General features: G+C 33.7%; 3 protein-coding genes across 5 annotated transcripts; all 3 read right to left on the bottom strand.

Annotated features, from left to right (window-relative positions):
* Window positions 1-2,495: 2,495 nt before the first annotated feature.
* LOC148204788 (uncharacterized) lies at window positions 2,496-3,759 on the bottom strand. The gene has a single exon (XM_088097703.1). It carries the CDS (start codon window positions 3,703-3,705, stop codon window positions 2,917-2,919), a length of 789 nt encoding a protein of 262 aa, XP_087953829.1. The 5' UTR covers window positions 3,706-3,759; the 3' UTR covers window positions 2,496-2,916.
* A 1,452-nt stretch (window positions 3,760-5,211) lies between these two features.
* Window positions 5,212-10,670, bottom strand: LOC148204789 (putative GTP-binding protein OBGC2). The gene is made up of 10 exons (XM_088097700.1): window positions 10,512-10,670; window positions 9,973-10,433; window positions 8,372-8,463; window positions 7,881-7,964; window positions 7,427-7,504; window positions 6,882-7,082; window positions 6,689-6,796; window positions 6,435-6,509; window positions 6,108-6,250; window positions 5,212-5,621 (listed from the first exon to the last, which is right to left on the bottom strand). The coding sequence occupies exons 1-10, from the start codon at window positions 10,598-10,600 to the stop codon at window positions 5,531-5,533; spliced, it is 1,422 nt and encodes a 473-aa protein (XP_087953826.1). The 5' UTR covers window positions 10,601-10,670; the 3' UTR covers window positions 5,212-5,530.
* Window positions 10,671-11,059: 389 nt separating this feature from the next.
* LOC124840729 (G-type lectin S-receptor-like serine/threonine-protein kinase SD1-1) lies at window positions 11,060-14,892 on the bottom strand. 3 transcript variants are annotated; one of them, XM_088097717.1, is made up of 8 exons: window positions 13,996-14,128; window positions 13,496-13,825; window positions 13,205-13,348; window positions 12,863-13,014; window positions 12,572-12,782; window positions 12,236-12,473; window positions 12,005-12,155; window positions 11,060-11,650 (listed from the first exon to the last, which is right to left on the bottom strand). In XM_088097717.1, the coding sequence occupies exons 2-8, from the start codon at window positions 13,710-13,712 to the stop codon at window positions 11,336-11,338; spliced, it is 1,428 nt and encodes a 475-aa protein (XP_087953843.1). In that variant the 5' UTR covers window positions 13,713-13,825; window positions 13,996-14,128; the 3' UTR covers window positions 11,060-11,335. The 3 variants fall into 3 exon arrangements, with proteins under 3 accessions (XP_087953843.1, XP_047172795.2, XP_047172794.2); XM_047316839.2 differs by having other exon boundaries at window positions 13,205-13,336; window positions 13,496-14,892; XM_047316838.2 differs by having other exon boundaries at window positions 13,496-14,891.
* Window positions 14,893-16,481: the final 1,589 nt, after the last annotated feature.

Consider the following 16,481-nt stretch of genomic DNA (forward strand, 5'->3'; position numbering starts at 1 on the left):
TTTTAGAGAGAGTTTATGTTTTAAGTAATGTGACGAGTTTAAAATATTTTATTTACATTATTAAATTATTTTAAAAATAAAATACTTGATTTTTAAAAGTATTTATCAATTCTAATACTCAAATTTATAAGTTCTTACAAAATATATATATTTTATTTGTGAGACTGGAAAATATTTATTATTTTTGAAAATTGAAAACATATTTATATCAATTAAAATATACCCAAGTAAATACTTTAAAACAATACAACAATATAAGAATGTGATTTTTTTATGAACACTTGGATTATAACCCCAACTAATAAACTTTTACTAAAATTACATGTTTTTGCAGTGAAGGTTCTAATTATATTTTTTAAAGATTTTTTTAATGTCACGTATAAACATGTTGTTGCAATATAAACATAAACATGGGGATATTTAAAATAAGTAAAGCATGTTTGAAAAAAAAACTTGTTAAAATCTTAGTCTAAACATATTCAAAGTCATGTAATTATCGATATCATTTTATAATTGAAAAAATATCTCAAATTTCATATATATATATATATATATATATATATATATATATATATATGCTTTACATTTAACAAAAGGACAATAACAATAATGTTCATATATACTCCAGAAACTAAACTCAAATTACAAGTAAAAATAATTACTTTCACAACATGTCAATCAAATTATTTAAATAACTATTACTTTAAGAGTTATATTTCATCTTCTTAAAATATATGTTAAAAATGATTTTATTATTAAATTAATATATTAAAATAATAATAAACAGAAAGATATATATAATTCTTTTAAAGTTACACATCCAACTCAATTTAGATTTTAACTTAAATCAGAAGTGCAATAACTAAAGCTTTTTATTGTATCAACTTTACAATATATAAATTTAAACTTCACCTTGTACATTAAATTAAGCATAAGCTTAACATGAAGTATCTTTACATTTTTAAGACTTTGAAAAAAAAAATGTAAATAATATAAAATTAGACTTAGATGTTATAGCACATCAAATAAACTCATTATTGCATCTCATTCTATATAGTAAATAAAATGCTATATTAATATTCACAACTAATAATAATTATTGATAACTGTTATTATTAGTAGTTGTTATTTCAATATTTTTCTTTAATATTACTACTAGATATTTATTCACCACTGATATGTTGTATTTACATGACACATGCAGTAATATTATTTTATTGTTCTGAGAGCACGAATAGCAATATTATTTTAATCAAATATTTACATATTAATCTATTAAAATGTTTAAATATTTACATATTACATTAAATAGTATTTATGTATGTTAGCTATTACTCATAATATTATTTCACTAAAATATTATTGTACTAACATTTTTACTTACATGATATAACATATAAGGTACGGTTGTATTATTTACCAAATAGTTATGTACTTTATCAAAATATTTACATACAACTGTCTATTTTGTCAAAATATTCATATACTACATACTACTGATAAAAAAAAGTTATACAATATTATTTATTCATATAAATATAGATGACAAGAATTATGTAATATTATGTATTCCATAAAATATATTATAATAAATATCTTGAAGATAAAATTTATTTTTATTAAAACTCTTATAATTATATGAAAAAAAATTTGATTGAGAAAAGTTACAAGAAAACTTAACTCAATATTTGAAGTAAAGTTTCAATACAAAACAAAAAACTGTATTGGCACTGCCACTTTCTAAAAGAATTAAAAGAACTTATAAAGATATGCAACTCTACTCTAAAATTATAAAGATCTGCGACTCTACTCTAAAATTTGAAGAACACGATATGGATAAGGCAAGAACCTAAGGCAAGAAGGCAGGAACATAAGTCCGACAAAAATAAAAACCCTAATAGACGGCAAGAACCCTAAGGCAAGAAGACAAGAACCTGCTCCCGACCAAAAAAACCCTAAGCCAAACCCGACAAGTATAAAAGAACCCTAAAACAAACCTCGACAAGTATAGAAGAACCCTTAGACAAGCCCCACCAAGAACCCTTAGACAAGCTCCACAAGTAAGAAGAACCCTTAATCTGCTCCATGACAAAAATTGAAGATCCATAAGCTCGACAAGAAGACAATAACCCTAAATATGTTCAGACAATAATAGAACCTAACGTCAAACAAGACAAAAACCCAATAAGATAGTCTTAAGGCAATATCCTAAGTCCCACAAGAATCCAACAAGAATCTAAAGTAGATAACAGTAAATAAATCTAAAGTAGATAATAGTAAATAGGTACAAAGTATGATACAGATGAAGAATGGTAATAACCCTAAAGACAGCTATGTTAAGGAGAGAAACTTTTAACACAGATTCGAGCTTATTAAAGAGAAAAAATTCTAACACAGATCCGAGCTATGAAAATACTAAAGCAAAGTTTCAGTTTAAGATAAAGTTATAACATTATATCAATAATATAATAATATATATAATATAATTCTTATAGAAACGGATCCCAATATATTGCTGCTGATAAAATAATACAGATATCTCTGTCATGCTAATAAAGTTAACTTGACATCCTGTAGCAGCCTTTTTAAGACATAAACTTCAAACATAAGACAATATATTGCTGCTGATAAAATAATACAGATATCCCTGTCATGCTAATAAAGTTAACTTGACATCTTGGAGCAGCCTTTTTGAGACATAAACTTCAAATATAAGACAGACACCATTCATATCTATATAACCTTAATCCTATGTACTCCACACCCTAACAGAATTGATACATCACTTATATATTCACATAACACTGTAACTTCTGGTGATGCAAGGTATTCATCGTCTGAGATGACCTTTTATTAACTACTACTACTTCTGTATCATAAGGGCTTAGGAGTTCCTTTTGAGGACGATTGCATGCATCAGGGAGTTTGCAGAGAGTCCCAAGGACCCACTTCAAGAAAGGTTTCAACTTCATTAATTCCTGCAGCATCTGGTATCAGAGGGAAATCAAGAGACCTAGCAGCTTCAGCCCAGATGGAATCATCAAACATAGGGTCAGGAATGTCATTGAAAGACCCCCCAAAAGGATCAACGGTGTCCTCGTTGATCTCCAAGGGGTTGGAGGGGTGAATCGCCATGGGGATGGTGGTGTTTTCATAGGGAATTGCGACATGAGAGTCGCTGGCGTACACTGGCGCAGAATCAGCAATTGCATGTTGAGGAGGCATGGAGAGCACAGGGTTGAACATGATGTTGGTGTCATCGGTGAGGTTGTTGATGAAATCAAAGGAGGGGAGATTGAAAATGTCATAGGGAGAGGGAATCTGAGAGTGTTGAAGCTGTGGTGATGGTTGCATGTGAGGGATCTGAGGGCTTGGTGGTGGAAACTGGAAATTAAAGGCCAAGGCCATAGCAAGGTCTGGGAGGTTGAGTTTTGCATCAGATCCGTAGAGCTTACGTGCTGCACAATCATAAGCCATGGCAGCCTCTACAGAGGTCTCATATGTGCCAAGCCAGAGGCGTGCACCACGGTTAGGCTCACGGATCTCAGCCACCCATTTTCCCCAAGTTCTCTGCCTCACACCTTTGAAGGTGCAACTGGCATTCTCAGGGCCTCCTTTGCCTCTCATACACCCCTTTCTGGAACTCGCTTTTGCAGATTTTTTCACCTGCTTACTAGCATTCATTCTCATGCCTGATGTCAGCATTGTGCTAGGGGAGTTACCAAGGAGAGAAGGGTTGGTATGGTGTGAGAAAAAGGGAGGTGATGAGGGTATTTATACTCAGATAAGAAGTGTTGAGAGTTAATAATTAACCCAAGTATTTGAAACGTGGCCATTAGTGGAGTTTAGTAGCTACTTGGCATGATGAACTTGGATCATCGTGTCAACCTTGAGTCTCACTGTCGGCTTCTCTTGAACACACTTGGCTCAGGTTTTTGTTTGTATACAAACTCAGGTAGAGAAGATTCGAGAGCAAACTCTTATTTGGATTTCCTTTTATTTAGTTAGTGAAATAAATGAGGCCATGAATGCACAACATAAAAAATGAAAGATAAGAGAAGAAATTAAAAGCTGTGAGAGGAGGGTTGCGGTTTCTCTTGGTGTATGTTGTCCATCAGATGCTGTTTTGTCATGTGACATTTGGAAGAAACGGTTCAAGATTACTATGACTCAGGAATGAAAATTTAATCCGTAAAATCGCAATAATTACAAAGCCAAAGTAACTGATCCTAGTAGTTTCAAAGTTTAGAGTTGTAATCAGTGCACATTAAAAGAACTTCAACTAGAGTCAATGACTGAGCAAAGTGCTGCTGAGCATGTCAGTCTACCAAAATGGATAGACATTTTGCATTCACACATACTCACTAGTTATTTATCTGTTAGTTTTTCTTTTGTAATAACTTAGAAAGAAGTGGTTCCTTCCAGCTCGGGTAAGGAAATATAAAAGAACTGTGCAGATCACTCTTTAAATGCACTTATCAATACTGATAAATTAAGATAAAAAATAGTATAGAAAGGTTGTATTGTTTAAAGCTGAAAATATTCATTTCAAGAGTGCACTTTATTAGCATCTAAAGTAACATCTCTGGATTGAGAAACTGACATGAAATAAATTAGATATATTATATTACTTTTTACTTGTATTCCTCTGTGTACGACAGAGGTATCACAAGGACAATTTGCAAGTACACCTTCATTTTTTATTTATTTATTTTGTCTAATTTGAAGTTTTCAAAACCATGATTCTTGGGTATCATGTTTATCTCTTAACTTTTGATTTGTTTGCTTTTCACATTGGGTATCATGTACAATATATATTAACATGTATGTCCTATATGTGCTGTTTGTTATACTATATTCCAAGCTTTCAATTCAAGGTGAGATTGTTGGTAAACATGATTTTGCTTATAGGTGTCTGTTTCATAGAAACACGTTGTTTAGACACGCAGACACATGATTTATTTTGTTTGAACTAGCAATTTATATAGAAGATGCAAATAAGAACGCGTGCACAAATACTTCCATAGGAGATGACATAGTCTTTGATTAATATTTATTGTGCTATTTGTTGTCTTATGATGTATTTATTATGCAGCATGGGAATGACAGACATGATTCTGGTCGCAATACAGAATATAAATATTGCATAATTTTGTTTACATTTGTACTAAATATTATATAACTTTCATGAGGAATTGCCACTCTTCATGCTTAAAAAATATAAACTCCCGTTTTCAATTTGTCAATTCTGCTGCTTACAATTTTATAAACTTTCATGTCAATTCTGATGCTTACAACAAAAAGAACTTTTTCATGTCAATCTTGATGCTTACAACAATATCAGACAGATTAACTTGAACTGTTATACTCAATGCTTTCATCATCTTACACGTATTCCTCTGTTGGGAACTGGTAATAATCTTCTAAACTTTGTTCTCTGATAAATTCAAATTAATACCAGAATTATAGCAAAAAGACTTGATGAACTGCAATTCAGTATTGCTTAACAAAAACATATAATAAGCTATTCTCAAGTAGAAATCAATGTTTCACTTGAACCCGAGCATTTCTTTAAAGCAGACCTTATCTCCTTTAACATCTCATTAATCTGGATGCCCTTTCTGCAAGCAACAACAAATTTTGACCAAAGTCAATGTATAGAATTATAATATGATAAAGAGACTGTTTAAACAATAACTAAACGAAGTGAAGAAAAACACTTTTAAAAAAATATAAAACAGGTAGTCAAGCAGAAAAAAACACTTTAGAAGCAAATATAAAATTACAAAATAAACTGTCAAGCACTTTTCGAAGGCTGATTCCTTTTGACCAAAGTCCACGTATTAGAACTCTAATATAATAAAGAGATTGTGTAATGTATCATTATTATGATAGAATAAAGACATTGTCTAAGCAATCACTATATGTGTGTGAAGAACAAGAACACTCTCAAAAAGAAAATATAAACATCAGCAGGAAAAACACTTTCAAAAAGAAAATGTAAAAAATTCGACAGAAAAACACTTTCAAAAAGAAAATATTGAACAAATTGTCAAACAGAAAAATACTTTAAAACGAAAATATAAAACAAACTCTTGAGCACTTACAGAACACTGACTCCAACAACAGAGAGAGGTTTAGGATAGTCCTCAAGTTTTTTCTCCTTCGTGTCAGTTTCATCAGACAATTGAGCATCACGGTTGCCAATTCTCATGATTTCTTGAATCAACGATGGAAGTATGTCCTTTGCCTAAGATTATAATTAGATGAAAATGCTTGTTATGTGACAGAATTTTGCATATTTCATGCATATACATGACCGTCCCTAAACAATACAATAACGGACCAGATGATGCAGTGGCCATCCGTTTTCAAGAAAAAAAGGAAATTAAAAGATAACACTTAACCCACATATTGGCTTCGATACTACGTACCTCTGGTAGGTCAATCTTATTCAAAACTACAACATACGGTCTCTCAAGGTAAGCAGGATTATACATGCGCAACTCCTGCAACACAGACGAATTGCAACGGTAAGCATGAGCAGGATTTAAAAACAGAGAACTAAGGAAGCTCTTTACAACTAGAACAACTGGTCTGACCAAATGGTCTCAAGCTGTTTAATCAATCAAAAACGCTTAGCCTGAATGAATAAAAAAATATATCCAATTGTAGTGTAAATACATACTTCTCTGACCGTTCTGTAGTCATTTACAGGACTCTCAGTGGCAGCATCAACAACATGGACCAAAAGCCGGGTCCTTCTGAGGTGCCTCAAAAAATTACGACCAAGACCCTGAAAGTGAAAGACAAAACCGTCCTATTTAGCATCTCGATGGTTTAAAATGGGGACACTTGATAAGAATAAAAGTATTTTATACCTTTCCTAAGTGAGCGCCTTCAATAAGACCAGGCAAATCTGCCAACGTAGCTTCTGATGAATACATTCCTGCCCCCAAGCTGGGATCACCACCTAGGCGTCCAAGATTTGGCATTAATGTTGTAAAAGGGTAATCAGCAATATCAGGTTTAGCAAGTGTAATGGCTGCCAGAAGTGTTGATTTCCCAGCATTTGGAAGTCCCTAAAATAAGATTAACTTGATCATGAGAAGAAAGAGTGAAGAAAACACCTGGAGGACAAAAAGTAAGAACCAACCAATATACCGTTGACCTTTGTTCACCAAACAAAGAAATGATTTGATACAAAAGAAAAAAAAACACTTCAGGTTTATTACACCTCTGCTTGTCATCTTTCACAAACTCCACGTCATGGTATTTTAGTTCCCAACAATGATACAATTATCTTCCTTGATACAGAGAAAAAAAAAACTAAAAATTCACCGATATCAAGCTTGCAGTTATAAAATAAAAGTAAGACAACATATTACTAAATAAACAGGGTATTATGCATAGATACGAAACTTACAATCAGACCAACGTCGGCTACAACTCTTAGGATCAACTCCAACTTAACTTCCTCTCCAGGTTGACCGTGAACTAAAATCTATAAAGAATTAAATAATGATGTTATATCTTACACTGAGATAGGAACACAAGTTGCTAATGCAGAAATTTCAAATACTACTAGTCTACTGTTTCCAGACTTGAGCAGATTGAATTGACAATTAAAATCATAATATTAGTAAACCCATGACAAAAATAGTGAAAAATAAGTATGCATCTTGGACAAAATAACTGGTCACTCATTATGTATTGCAAAATTCAAATAAACCTTGATTAACTGAGACACCCGTTAACCTTGTATAAGATTTTCAATTTGCACAGAGAAGATTGTAACCATAAGAGTTTACTAATGATATCTTTCTAAGGATGACACTGAGAAATATTCCATCGCACGCTTAAATATTGATAAACTTTACCTTGTCCGAGTCATCTCTCATCACATTAGTTGTCAGAGCCATCATCTTTTTTCTTTGACGCTGTGGCATTTCCAACAAGCTAATCTGGAGATGCCAAAAAAAAAATGAGATTCAGGTGTAAAGAACAAAAAAACTAGAGATTGGTATATGTCATGAATCAATGTATGAGAAGGGAAGCCCAGTGTTCATAGCTCCAACCTAATGAAGTCTGCGCTGGGTAGATGCATGCATCCTTACTCCTACAACCAAAGAGGCCAATTCCTAAATTTAAACCCATGACAACTTTAACGTCATAAGGCAACAATCCTACTGTTGTGCCAAAATGGTCTATATGCATATATGAATTCTGACTGTCTAATTATTCATTTTATCATCATTCTGAAAGATTACAACTTATCCACTAAACAATTTGTTAGTCTTTAATGAATTAAATTATTCATGACTCAATCACAACATTAACAGATTTGAATAGAATTTTGAATGTGTATTACCCCTCCCTGTCCTCCCCTAGCAACAAGAACTTCATCGCCAGGTTGTGCTAGATCAGCCAACACCTTCCCTCGTTTGCTTTTCACAACTGTACCTGTTACATTTATAAACACGGTCAGATTTAATTCTTGGCAGGTTGTTTTCACCAAACAAGAACCAAAATAAAACAAGTTAACCTTTTCTGTAATTAAAATCAAAACATAGAAATTCAAAATGAACGCAAAAAAAGAATAAGTCAATTGTCACCTGGTTAATTGTTTGGTTTCAGAAAATGTTTCCTATGTTCATTAATGAAAGAAGTATCATTTTATATTCACTAAGTTTCTAATTTCAAAGGCTTTCTTTTATTTCACTATTCTATACAAAGAGAAAATCAAGTGATATTTTTGTAATTATTAATGAAAATACGAAATAATAAACAAAAATGTTTTCTCAAACCAAACAAGAGACATTTGTTTTTCGGTTTTCTTTTCTTTCTTGGTTGAAACTTTTTCAGAACAAATTACACCATCCTCTTTTAAAAAAATACTTAATTTACATTTCTTCATCTAGTTTTAATTACACAACCTTCCTTTGCAAGATGAATATATGTTACAGTTTAGTCCATTTTAATGTAAACAAACATCACAAGAGTGGTCAACAACTACGAATAAGCCTCCTAAAGGCATTTTCACTTTCTCTACAACTTCCAATGTTGCCTAAAAGTAAAGGTGTATTTGGATTGGCATTGAGTCCTGTCCAACATCAATCTCTTGTGAGAGTGTGATGAGTGCATTTTGAAAATGATCTTTATAATTTTAGAGAAAAAAAATACAAAGTTGTAATTTTTAGACTAGAATTTACTTTGATTGTAATTTGTAGACAAGAATTTACTTTGAATTGTATTTTGTTTAAATGTGTAATTGCAGGTTGGGTTAAGATTGAGTTTCAATTAAAAACTCAATCAAATAGAGTATGCAGATCTTGGTTAAGAGAGGGGAGAGAAGAGTTCAGGTCATTTACTATTTCATTTTTGGTTTATATCGCTTCCTTCTTTCAGGGTTTAAGGAAAAGAAGAGAATCATTTTATGATTATTATATATTGAAACTTATGAAAACTTCCAATGCCTTCTTATCCTCTGTCAGAGTGCCATCCCTGTTGAGAAGCATCTGCACGAGGGATCAAGGTAAAACAAGCATACATCGAGTTTCAACACAACATTGTTGATTTTAGAACTATTGGACAAGAGGATGAAACTTTAAAGACCCCCTTTAACCAGAATAAAAACTTCATTCAAAATTTTTATCATTTTCATTGGACCTGACTAAGAAAATAAAATCAGTTTCTTTACAAATTAAAATTAATTTATACATAAGTAAATTTCCAGAACGCCCATCGCATAAGTAATTTATACGAATTAAATTAATTTATACATAAGTAAATTAAAATAAACTTAGTTTCTTTACAAATTAAATTAATATTTAAACTCAAGTGCTTAGGATAATGTTTCAAAGTCACAAAGCCTAGTCATAGAGGTTCAAAAAATAGCTATCGATTAGGCCAATAATCAGTAACGCAGGGGGGAAAAAACTTCAGTAAAACACAAAAACAGAGCATACAAACCTACAGGAACAGGAATGCGCATCGTGGGAGCCACAAGTCCATCGCGCAACATCGACGTCAAAACGCCCATCGCACCAACGTTGCCACCGCGCTTGGCGTGATACCTGCTCTTGTTGTGAAACTCCAGCAACGTGTCTTTGGCCTCGTCGGCGTAGATCACCACGTCCCCTCCGTGCCCTCCGGTAGGTAGTATGAGCGACCCGTCAAAGTCCCTCTTCAACGAGCCTTTCCCTTTCTTCTTCGTTTTACCCTGCTCCTGCTCGTTCTTCTCTCTGTGATTCAGCACCGCGCCGTGGCCTCCGTCACCGGCGCGAACGGTGATGATTACGTGGTCGAAGAACTTGTGAGGCTCCTTCGTCAACGACGGCGGAGGAGACGCCCCGGCGCTGGTAACGCCGCACCGTACCGTTTTCCATTTGTGATTTTCGTGGTTTCGTGTGTTTTGGAGGAATCTGACGCTCCTATATATACATAGGGACAATTTCAGTTAAGAAAAACCGAATAAGGATAAATAATGAGTGAGTGAGTGAAAGCAGTACCTTGGTGGAATGAAGAGAGTGGAGAAGAAACGAGTTTCGCGCAATTGAATGTTCGGAGACGAAGAAGGTGGCGAAATCAGAGACACCATTATCCGAATTTCGTTAGAAAGGAAAATGAGCTTATGTTCACTGTGAGTGAGCCAAGAAGGAATATCTTGAAAAGAAAAAATATCAAATTATATCTAAAACTTTTACATCTAACAAAAGAGCTACATTATACATATAATTAATTTCTACAAATTATTACAATAAGTAGATATAATTATTAGTTCTTTTTGCTAATATTTAGTTCAATCTTTTGTACGAATTTATTTTTACTAAATTTATTTTTACTATTATTACTTAGAGTGCACCTGTGCTCTGTTTATTTCAACTATTTATAGCTTTGTATCTCTTCTTGTTGTAAAACCTTGTTCCATTCAATCAATAAATACGTATATTATTTCTATAGCCAAACTTTCAACAAAATAATTAATTTAATACTTCGAACAATATGTTAAACATTTTAAAATTTAAAAAACAACACTATTTGTATGACAAACTGAAAATAACAGTTAATGCCGTCAATCTTTCCCCTGTACATTATTCATTACATCCCATAATAATAAACATGGACAAAAAAAACCATTGTATAAATTGTTACATGTATCACTTCATATGTTTGCCATTAAAGAATACAGTAGAAGGTCCCTAACTACAAGTGATTTGGTTCATGGAACAGAAGAACATCTTCTCAATAAACGAACATACTTACTTACACAAGCATTTGTGCTAATAAGTTATTGAAGAAATCATAATCCTTGAATAATGAACAGAATAGTTCTCTATCGTGGCTGTAACAAGGACACTGTAACTTCATTTTGTGTTCTATCTCCACAACTTCTCGAAGAAGATTCTGCCTGAATGGGAAACTGAGTAGTTGTGCCTGTGTAGAACCCAGGTGGACTTGGCTCAGGCAATACCTTTTCACCATTCAACATCAAAACCACAGAGGACATGTTTGGTCTGTTTTGTGGTGTTTGTTGTACACATAATAGACCCACATGAATGCATCTAAGTATTTCAAATGGTGTGGTTGGATAATCTAATACCTCATCTATTAGCTCCAGTGGCTTGTCTTCAGTCCACAATCTCCATGCCTGAAATGGAATAAAACCAACGAGTCAAAGTCAATGCCTATCCATTTTTTTCATGTTTTCATTGCGAGCATAAGATCAAGAGTTTTGAAAACATAACACAATGTATGAATTTTCAAACAGAAGAACTTGGTATAAGGTTGACAGAATATTTTAAACTGAGTTTCATGTCAAAGGAGTGGCATTGAATTTGAGTGAGTTTACTTTACACAGTTTGACTTTTTTTTGTATATTTAATCAAAATTTCTGACCTGTTTATTGCTACGTATTCAGATTACAGCATCTAGATTATTTATCAGGATACAACAGATAGTTTTGGGTGATTGAAACAAGGAAATAAATAGCCTTTAAGCTTACATGACTAAGAAGATTAAGCTGATGCTTAGAGTCATGAAAACTACGATTCTTTCTCCCACTGATTATCTCCATTACCATCACACCAAAGCTAAATACATCAGATTTGATTGAGAAATGTCCATGGAGAGCATATTCAGGAGGCATATAACCACTGGGACACAAGCATGAAAGAAAATTTTGATGTCAAACTGGGTTGTAACATGGTAAAAATACATGACTTTTACTACTTACTATGTTCCCATCACTCTATTTGTATTGGCCTCAGCTTGATCTGCTCCAAATGTTCTAGCCAAACCAAAATCCGATATCTTTGGATTCATATCGTTGTCTAGAAGAATATTGCTGGCTTTGAGATCTCTGTGGATGATTCTCAATCTAGAGTCTTGGTGAAGATAGAGTAGCCCTCGTGCTATACCATCAATAATTTGAAGGCGCTTTGTCAAACCCAGTTGTTTACTTTGGGTTGAATCTAACAAAATTTCACTTTTTAAATCAGTGTAAGAACTACACAATAGCAAGACAGAGCAAAATGAAGAGCCATAGTTTTCAAGGTGTGAGATTTCAGACCAAAAATGAAGTAATCCAAGCTTCTGTTGGGCATGTATTCATAGATCAAAAGCCTTTCTTCTTGGTGAATAGAACAACCGTGAAGTTTTACAAGATTGCGATGTTGAAGTTTTGCCATTAACATGAATTCATTCTTGAACTGCTCCGCTCCTTGTTCAGAAGTTTTTGCAAGCCTCTTCACTGCAATATCTTGCCCATCTTTCAGTATACCCTGAGAGTAATTTTGAAACTTTGGTGAAGAGAAATTATTTATGCCATTAACAAGGCTTCTTTGATGTGAAATTTAACTACCTTGTACACTGGCCCGAAGCCACCTTCTCCTAATATGTTACTGGGTGAAAAGTTATTGGTAGCAGCAGAGATGGTTGAAAAATCAAATATTTTTGATAGCTCCACATCTTCCTTCTCCCTTTTGAACTTCCAATGAAATATTTTTAGCACCTCTGAAAACAATGGTAGGAAATACCAATATGGCATGGTTCACAGCTTAATTTAGCAAACAAAATAAAGGATAATAAGAAGAACATGAATCAGACTTTAGAATTGAACACTTCTCTTCATTCTAATAATTTTATTGCATTCTGATATTTGATTGTATCATAAAGAGTCAAATTTAGTTTTCCATAAACTCACCACTCTTCGCCAGCTTCTTCCTCTTCATATATGTGAATGTGGCCAATCCAAGCACCACGACCAAGAAAACAATACCTACTATTATCCCTGTGATATTCTTGCTATTGAAGCTCTGATTACTCCCTCCATGATCTGAGGAATAAACTGTATAAAGATTTCAGTTTAAGAGAAACATAAAAGGAAAGCAAAAAAAGCGACATGTTTAGATTTCACTTCAATTAGGAACGTATATTACTTTCTGCAATATTTTGACCGAAACTCAAAAGATGATAATATAAGAAATGAAAATACCTAACTCTGAAGCTTCAAGTCTCATGTAAATATCTTGTCCTTGGTCTGTGTGTCTGCTCAAATCAGTAATGTCACCAAACCAAAGCAAGCACCCTCTCCCACTGGCATTTATATTTGCAAATGCTGTGCAAGAACAGTCTTTCAAACACAAATCCTCACACTTCTCGAGGCTCAAACTGTCGTTATACCAAGAAGAAGAAGTGTCTGGAAACTTCATTCCAGTGTACTTCCGAAACCTATCACCATCACAACTCAAATTTACTCTTCTGACACACCCACCAGACCAATCCAGTGAACTCCATCTCTCATAGAACTTTGGTACAAAGCCTTCTAAACATGTACATATTTTTGGAGAGTTAGTAACATTACACAGTGAATTCACATCACAAAAGGAATAATAGTCACACTGATCCATGGGACGAGTGGATAAAATCTCCCAACCCCGGCTGCCACCCGACCATAACAAACGTTGCACAAGACCAGCTGGGTTGATCACTAACCTTGTAATAGTTTCAGCCTCTAAGGTCTTATATTGGTAAATGACTTCCTTGCCGTTACTCTCAAGCGAAAACTTTACGAGTCTAAGCGTTCTTCTCCATGAAACTCCACTGAAAACATTGCCGTTCCATGGCCCTCCTCTACTGAACAAAAGTTCTCCCTTTGTAGTAACCAGTTGAGGATAGCCATGAGCATCTATGTGATATGAAAACTCACCAGAGCCAGGATCTTCTGCGTTTCTCCAAGATGTGAGAAACCTAAAAGGACCAGTCACAAAGTTTGTACGAAGTTTCATTCCTGCAAGGAAAGTGTCACCAGGGTAATCAAAACTTTCCCACAAAAGGTCTTTTGTGCTGTCTCCATCTTGCACAACAAGATTTCCCGAGTCTAGAAGCTGCATAACTGGTTTCTTAGCGGTTCTTGATGAATTGGAGGTCCACACAACACTTCCTGAGGCATCAAGAATAACAGGAACTCCTTGTTCTGTTAGTGTGAAAAAGGCTGTTGAGTTTTTCACTGGGGCATCTCTGTTGGCCACCCACACAATAGTCTTTGGTGATATGTTCTTGTACCATATACAAAAGTATTGATCTTGTGAATTTCCAAACTGAAAGAATCCAGCTTCAAAAGTTCCAGCAGAAGAAACCATGGTCGTGTTGCCTTGGATTGATTCATTTGGAGTGAGAGTAAGGGTGCCTTGTATAGATAATAGGAACGTGGAGAAGATGCAGAAAAATAAAACGCGTAACATTGTTAACTTGTTGTGTTTATGATGGTTTTCCATGGTTACAAACCTCCATAGTTCATTTAACTAAAATCACTGGAAGAAAATGGTTGTCCAAGTCCCTAAGACGTGCCTTTTGTGTTGAAAAGTCTTCAGAATAACATTGAAGCTGCATTTTTAGACCAATATCACATAACAAATTAAGAAATTGTCTATTGTTGAATTTTTTACACACCATTTCAATTGAAAGAAAAATAGTTTTACTCTGTACAAAAATCTTACAATGGTTTTAATTTCTGAGGGAAAAGCGATAAATGCACACAAAACACTTGCATAATATAGTCGTGTGAAATATCCAACACGTGAGGATTCACTTTCGGATAAGAAAGTCTCAGTGCAAGTTGAGACATGAATGAAAAGGGGGACCAAACAATGCAGTTAACAATAGGACCCTCTGCTTTATGATATTTTTAACAACTACTGAACAGGTTCATTTGATGTCCAACTAATAGAGTTGACTTTCATATTCCATTCAAAGGTGAAACACTAGAAATTAAATGAAATTAGATGTAAAAATAATTCAAGTTAATTCTCATATTTTGTAAAAATTAATGTTTGTATTTTACAAAAGAAAAATTCATAAATCCTTTGCATGTTTTCTGCACCTGATCATACTGCTAACAGCATTCGGAACTTGTGGCACAAAAGGCTTGGCCATCCTTCTGATAGGAAGATTAGGAATTTTAAAACATAAACATGATTGTATTGCTTTAAGCAAAAGAAGCTACCTTTCTCGAACAGTGATTCTCATGCTAATAAAACTTTTGATCTGATACATATTGATATTTGGGGAACATCCCCTTCTCCCCCTTTGCATGGTCATAGGTATTTTTTGACTATTGCAGATGATTGTAACAGGTTTACATGGGTTTATCTCATTACAAATAAGTCTAAAACTAAAGATCACATTATACATTTTTGTTTCGTATGTTGAAACTCAATTTGAAGACAAAATAAAGGTGATTAGGAGCGATAATGGATATGAGTTTAACATGGTTAGTTTCTTTAATTCTAAGGGCCTAATTCATCACACTACATGTGTTGAAACTCTAGAGCAGAATGGAATAGCAGAAAGGAAACATCAGCACGTTTTGAATGTTACTAGATCTTTGATTTTTCAATCCAAACTCTCAAACCAGTTTTGGTCATATGCCTTATTACATGCTGTCTTGTACTACTGTTGTTAATGCACCTAATGAATCTTATATTGATGATGCCAATGCTTCTGCTAATGATAATGATGTACTCAGTGATAATGCTAAAGGAAATCTTTTAGAATTAGAAATCTGCCTCTATATCTCCAAGATCATCACGTTAATACTGCTGAAACTCACAGAAACGTAAGATATCACAACGAAAATACACTCCTGATTACTGACGGCTTGGCAGGGCTGTTTCTAAGCTCAATACCAAGCTTGGCAGTCAAAATATTTACGGACCGCTTGAGGGCGGTCTTAGAATATACATTCATACGTGACTGCATAATTTGAATGCACGTGTGCTCTCTTTATTTCAACTATTTATAGCTTTGAATCTCTTTTTGTTAAGCAAGCCTTTTTCATTCCTTTGTAAAACCTTGTTCCATTCAATCAATAAATACGTATATTATTTCTATAGCCAAACTCTTTGAATAAAATAATTAATTTAATACTTAGAACAATATGTTAAATATTTTAAAATTTTAAAAACAACACTATTTGTACA

This window comes from Vigna umbellata, chromosome 1, assembly GCF_029865625.1.
Source record: "Vigna umbellata cultivar VRB3 chromosome 1, Vumbellata_1.0, whole genome shotgun sequence".
In the NCBI taxonomy this organism is placed as follows: domain Eukaryota; kingdom Viridiplantae; phylum Streptophyta; class Magnoliopsida; order Fabales; family Fabaceae; genus Vigna; species Vigna umbellata.

Bases quoted from the DNA above. Each gene is read 5' to 3' on its own strand.
- LOC148204788 (XM_088097703.1), bottom strand. From the start codon at position 3,705: ATGCTGACATCAGGCATGAGAATGAATGCTAGTAAGCAGGTGAAAAAA.
- LOC148204789 (XM_088097700.1), bottom strand. From the start codon at position 10,600: ATGGTGTCTCTGATTTCGCCACCTTCTTCGTCTCCGAACATTCAATTG. The intron at 6,797-6,881 runs GTATAAAATACT...TTTCACTTTCAG, and splicing joins AAGGCGCTCACTTAGGAAAG to GGTCTTGGTCGTAATTTTTT. The intron at 6,251-6,434 runs GTACGTAGTATC...TTATAATCTTAG, and splicing joins ATAAGATTGACCTACCAGAG to GCAAAGGACATACTTCCATC.
- LOC124840729 (XM_047316838.2), bottom strand. From the start codon at position 14,777: ATGGAAAACCATCATAAACACAACAAGTTAACAATGTTACGCGTTTTA. The intron at 12,156-12,235 runs GTAAGTAGTAAA...CTTGTGTCCCAG, and splicing joins AATAGAGTGATGGGAACATA to TGGTTATATGCCTCCTGAAT. The intron at 11,651-12,004 runs GTAAGCTTAAAG...ATTCCATTTCAG, and splicing joins AGCTTAATCTTCTTAGTCAT to GCATGGAGATTGTGGACTGA.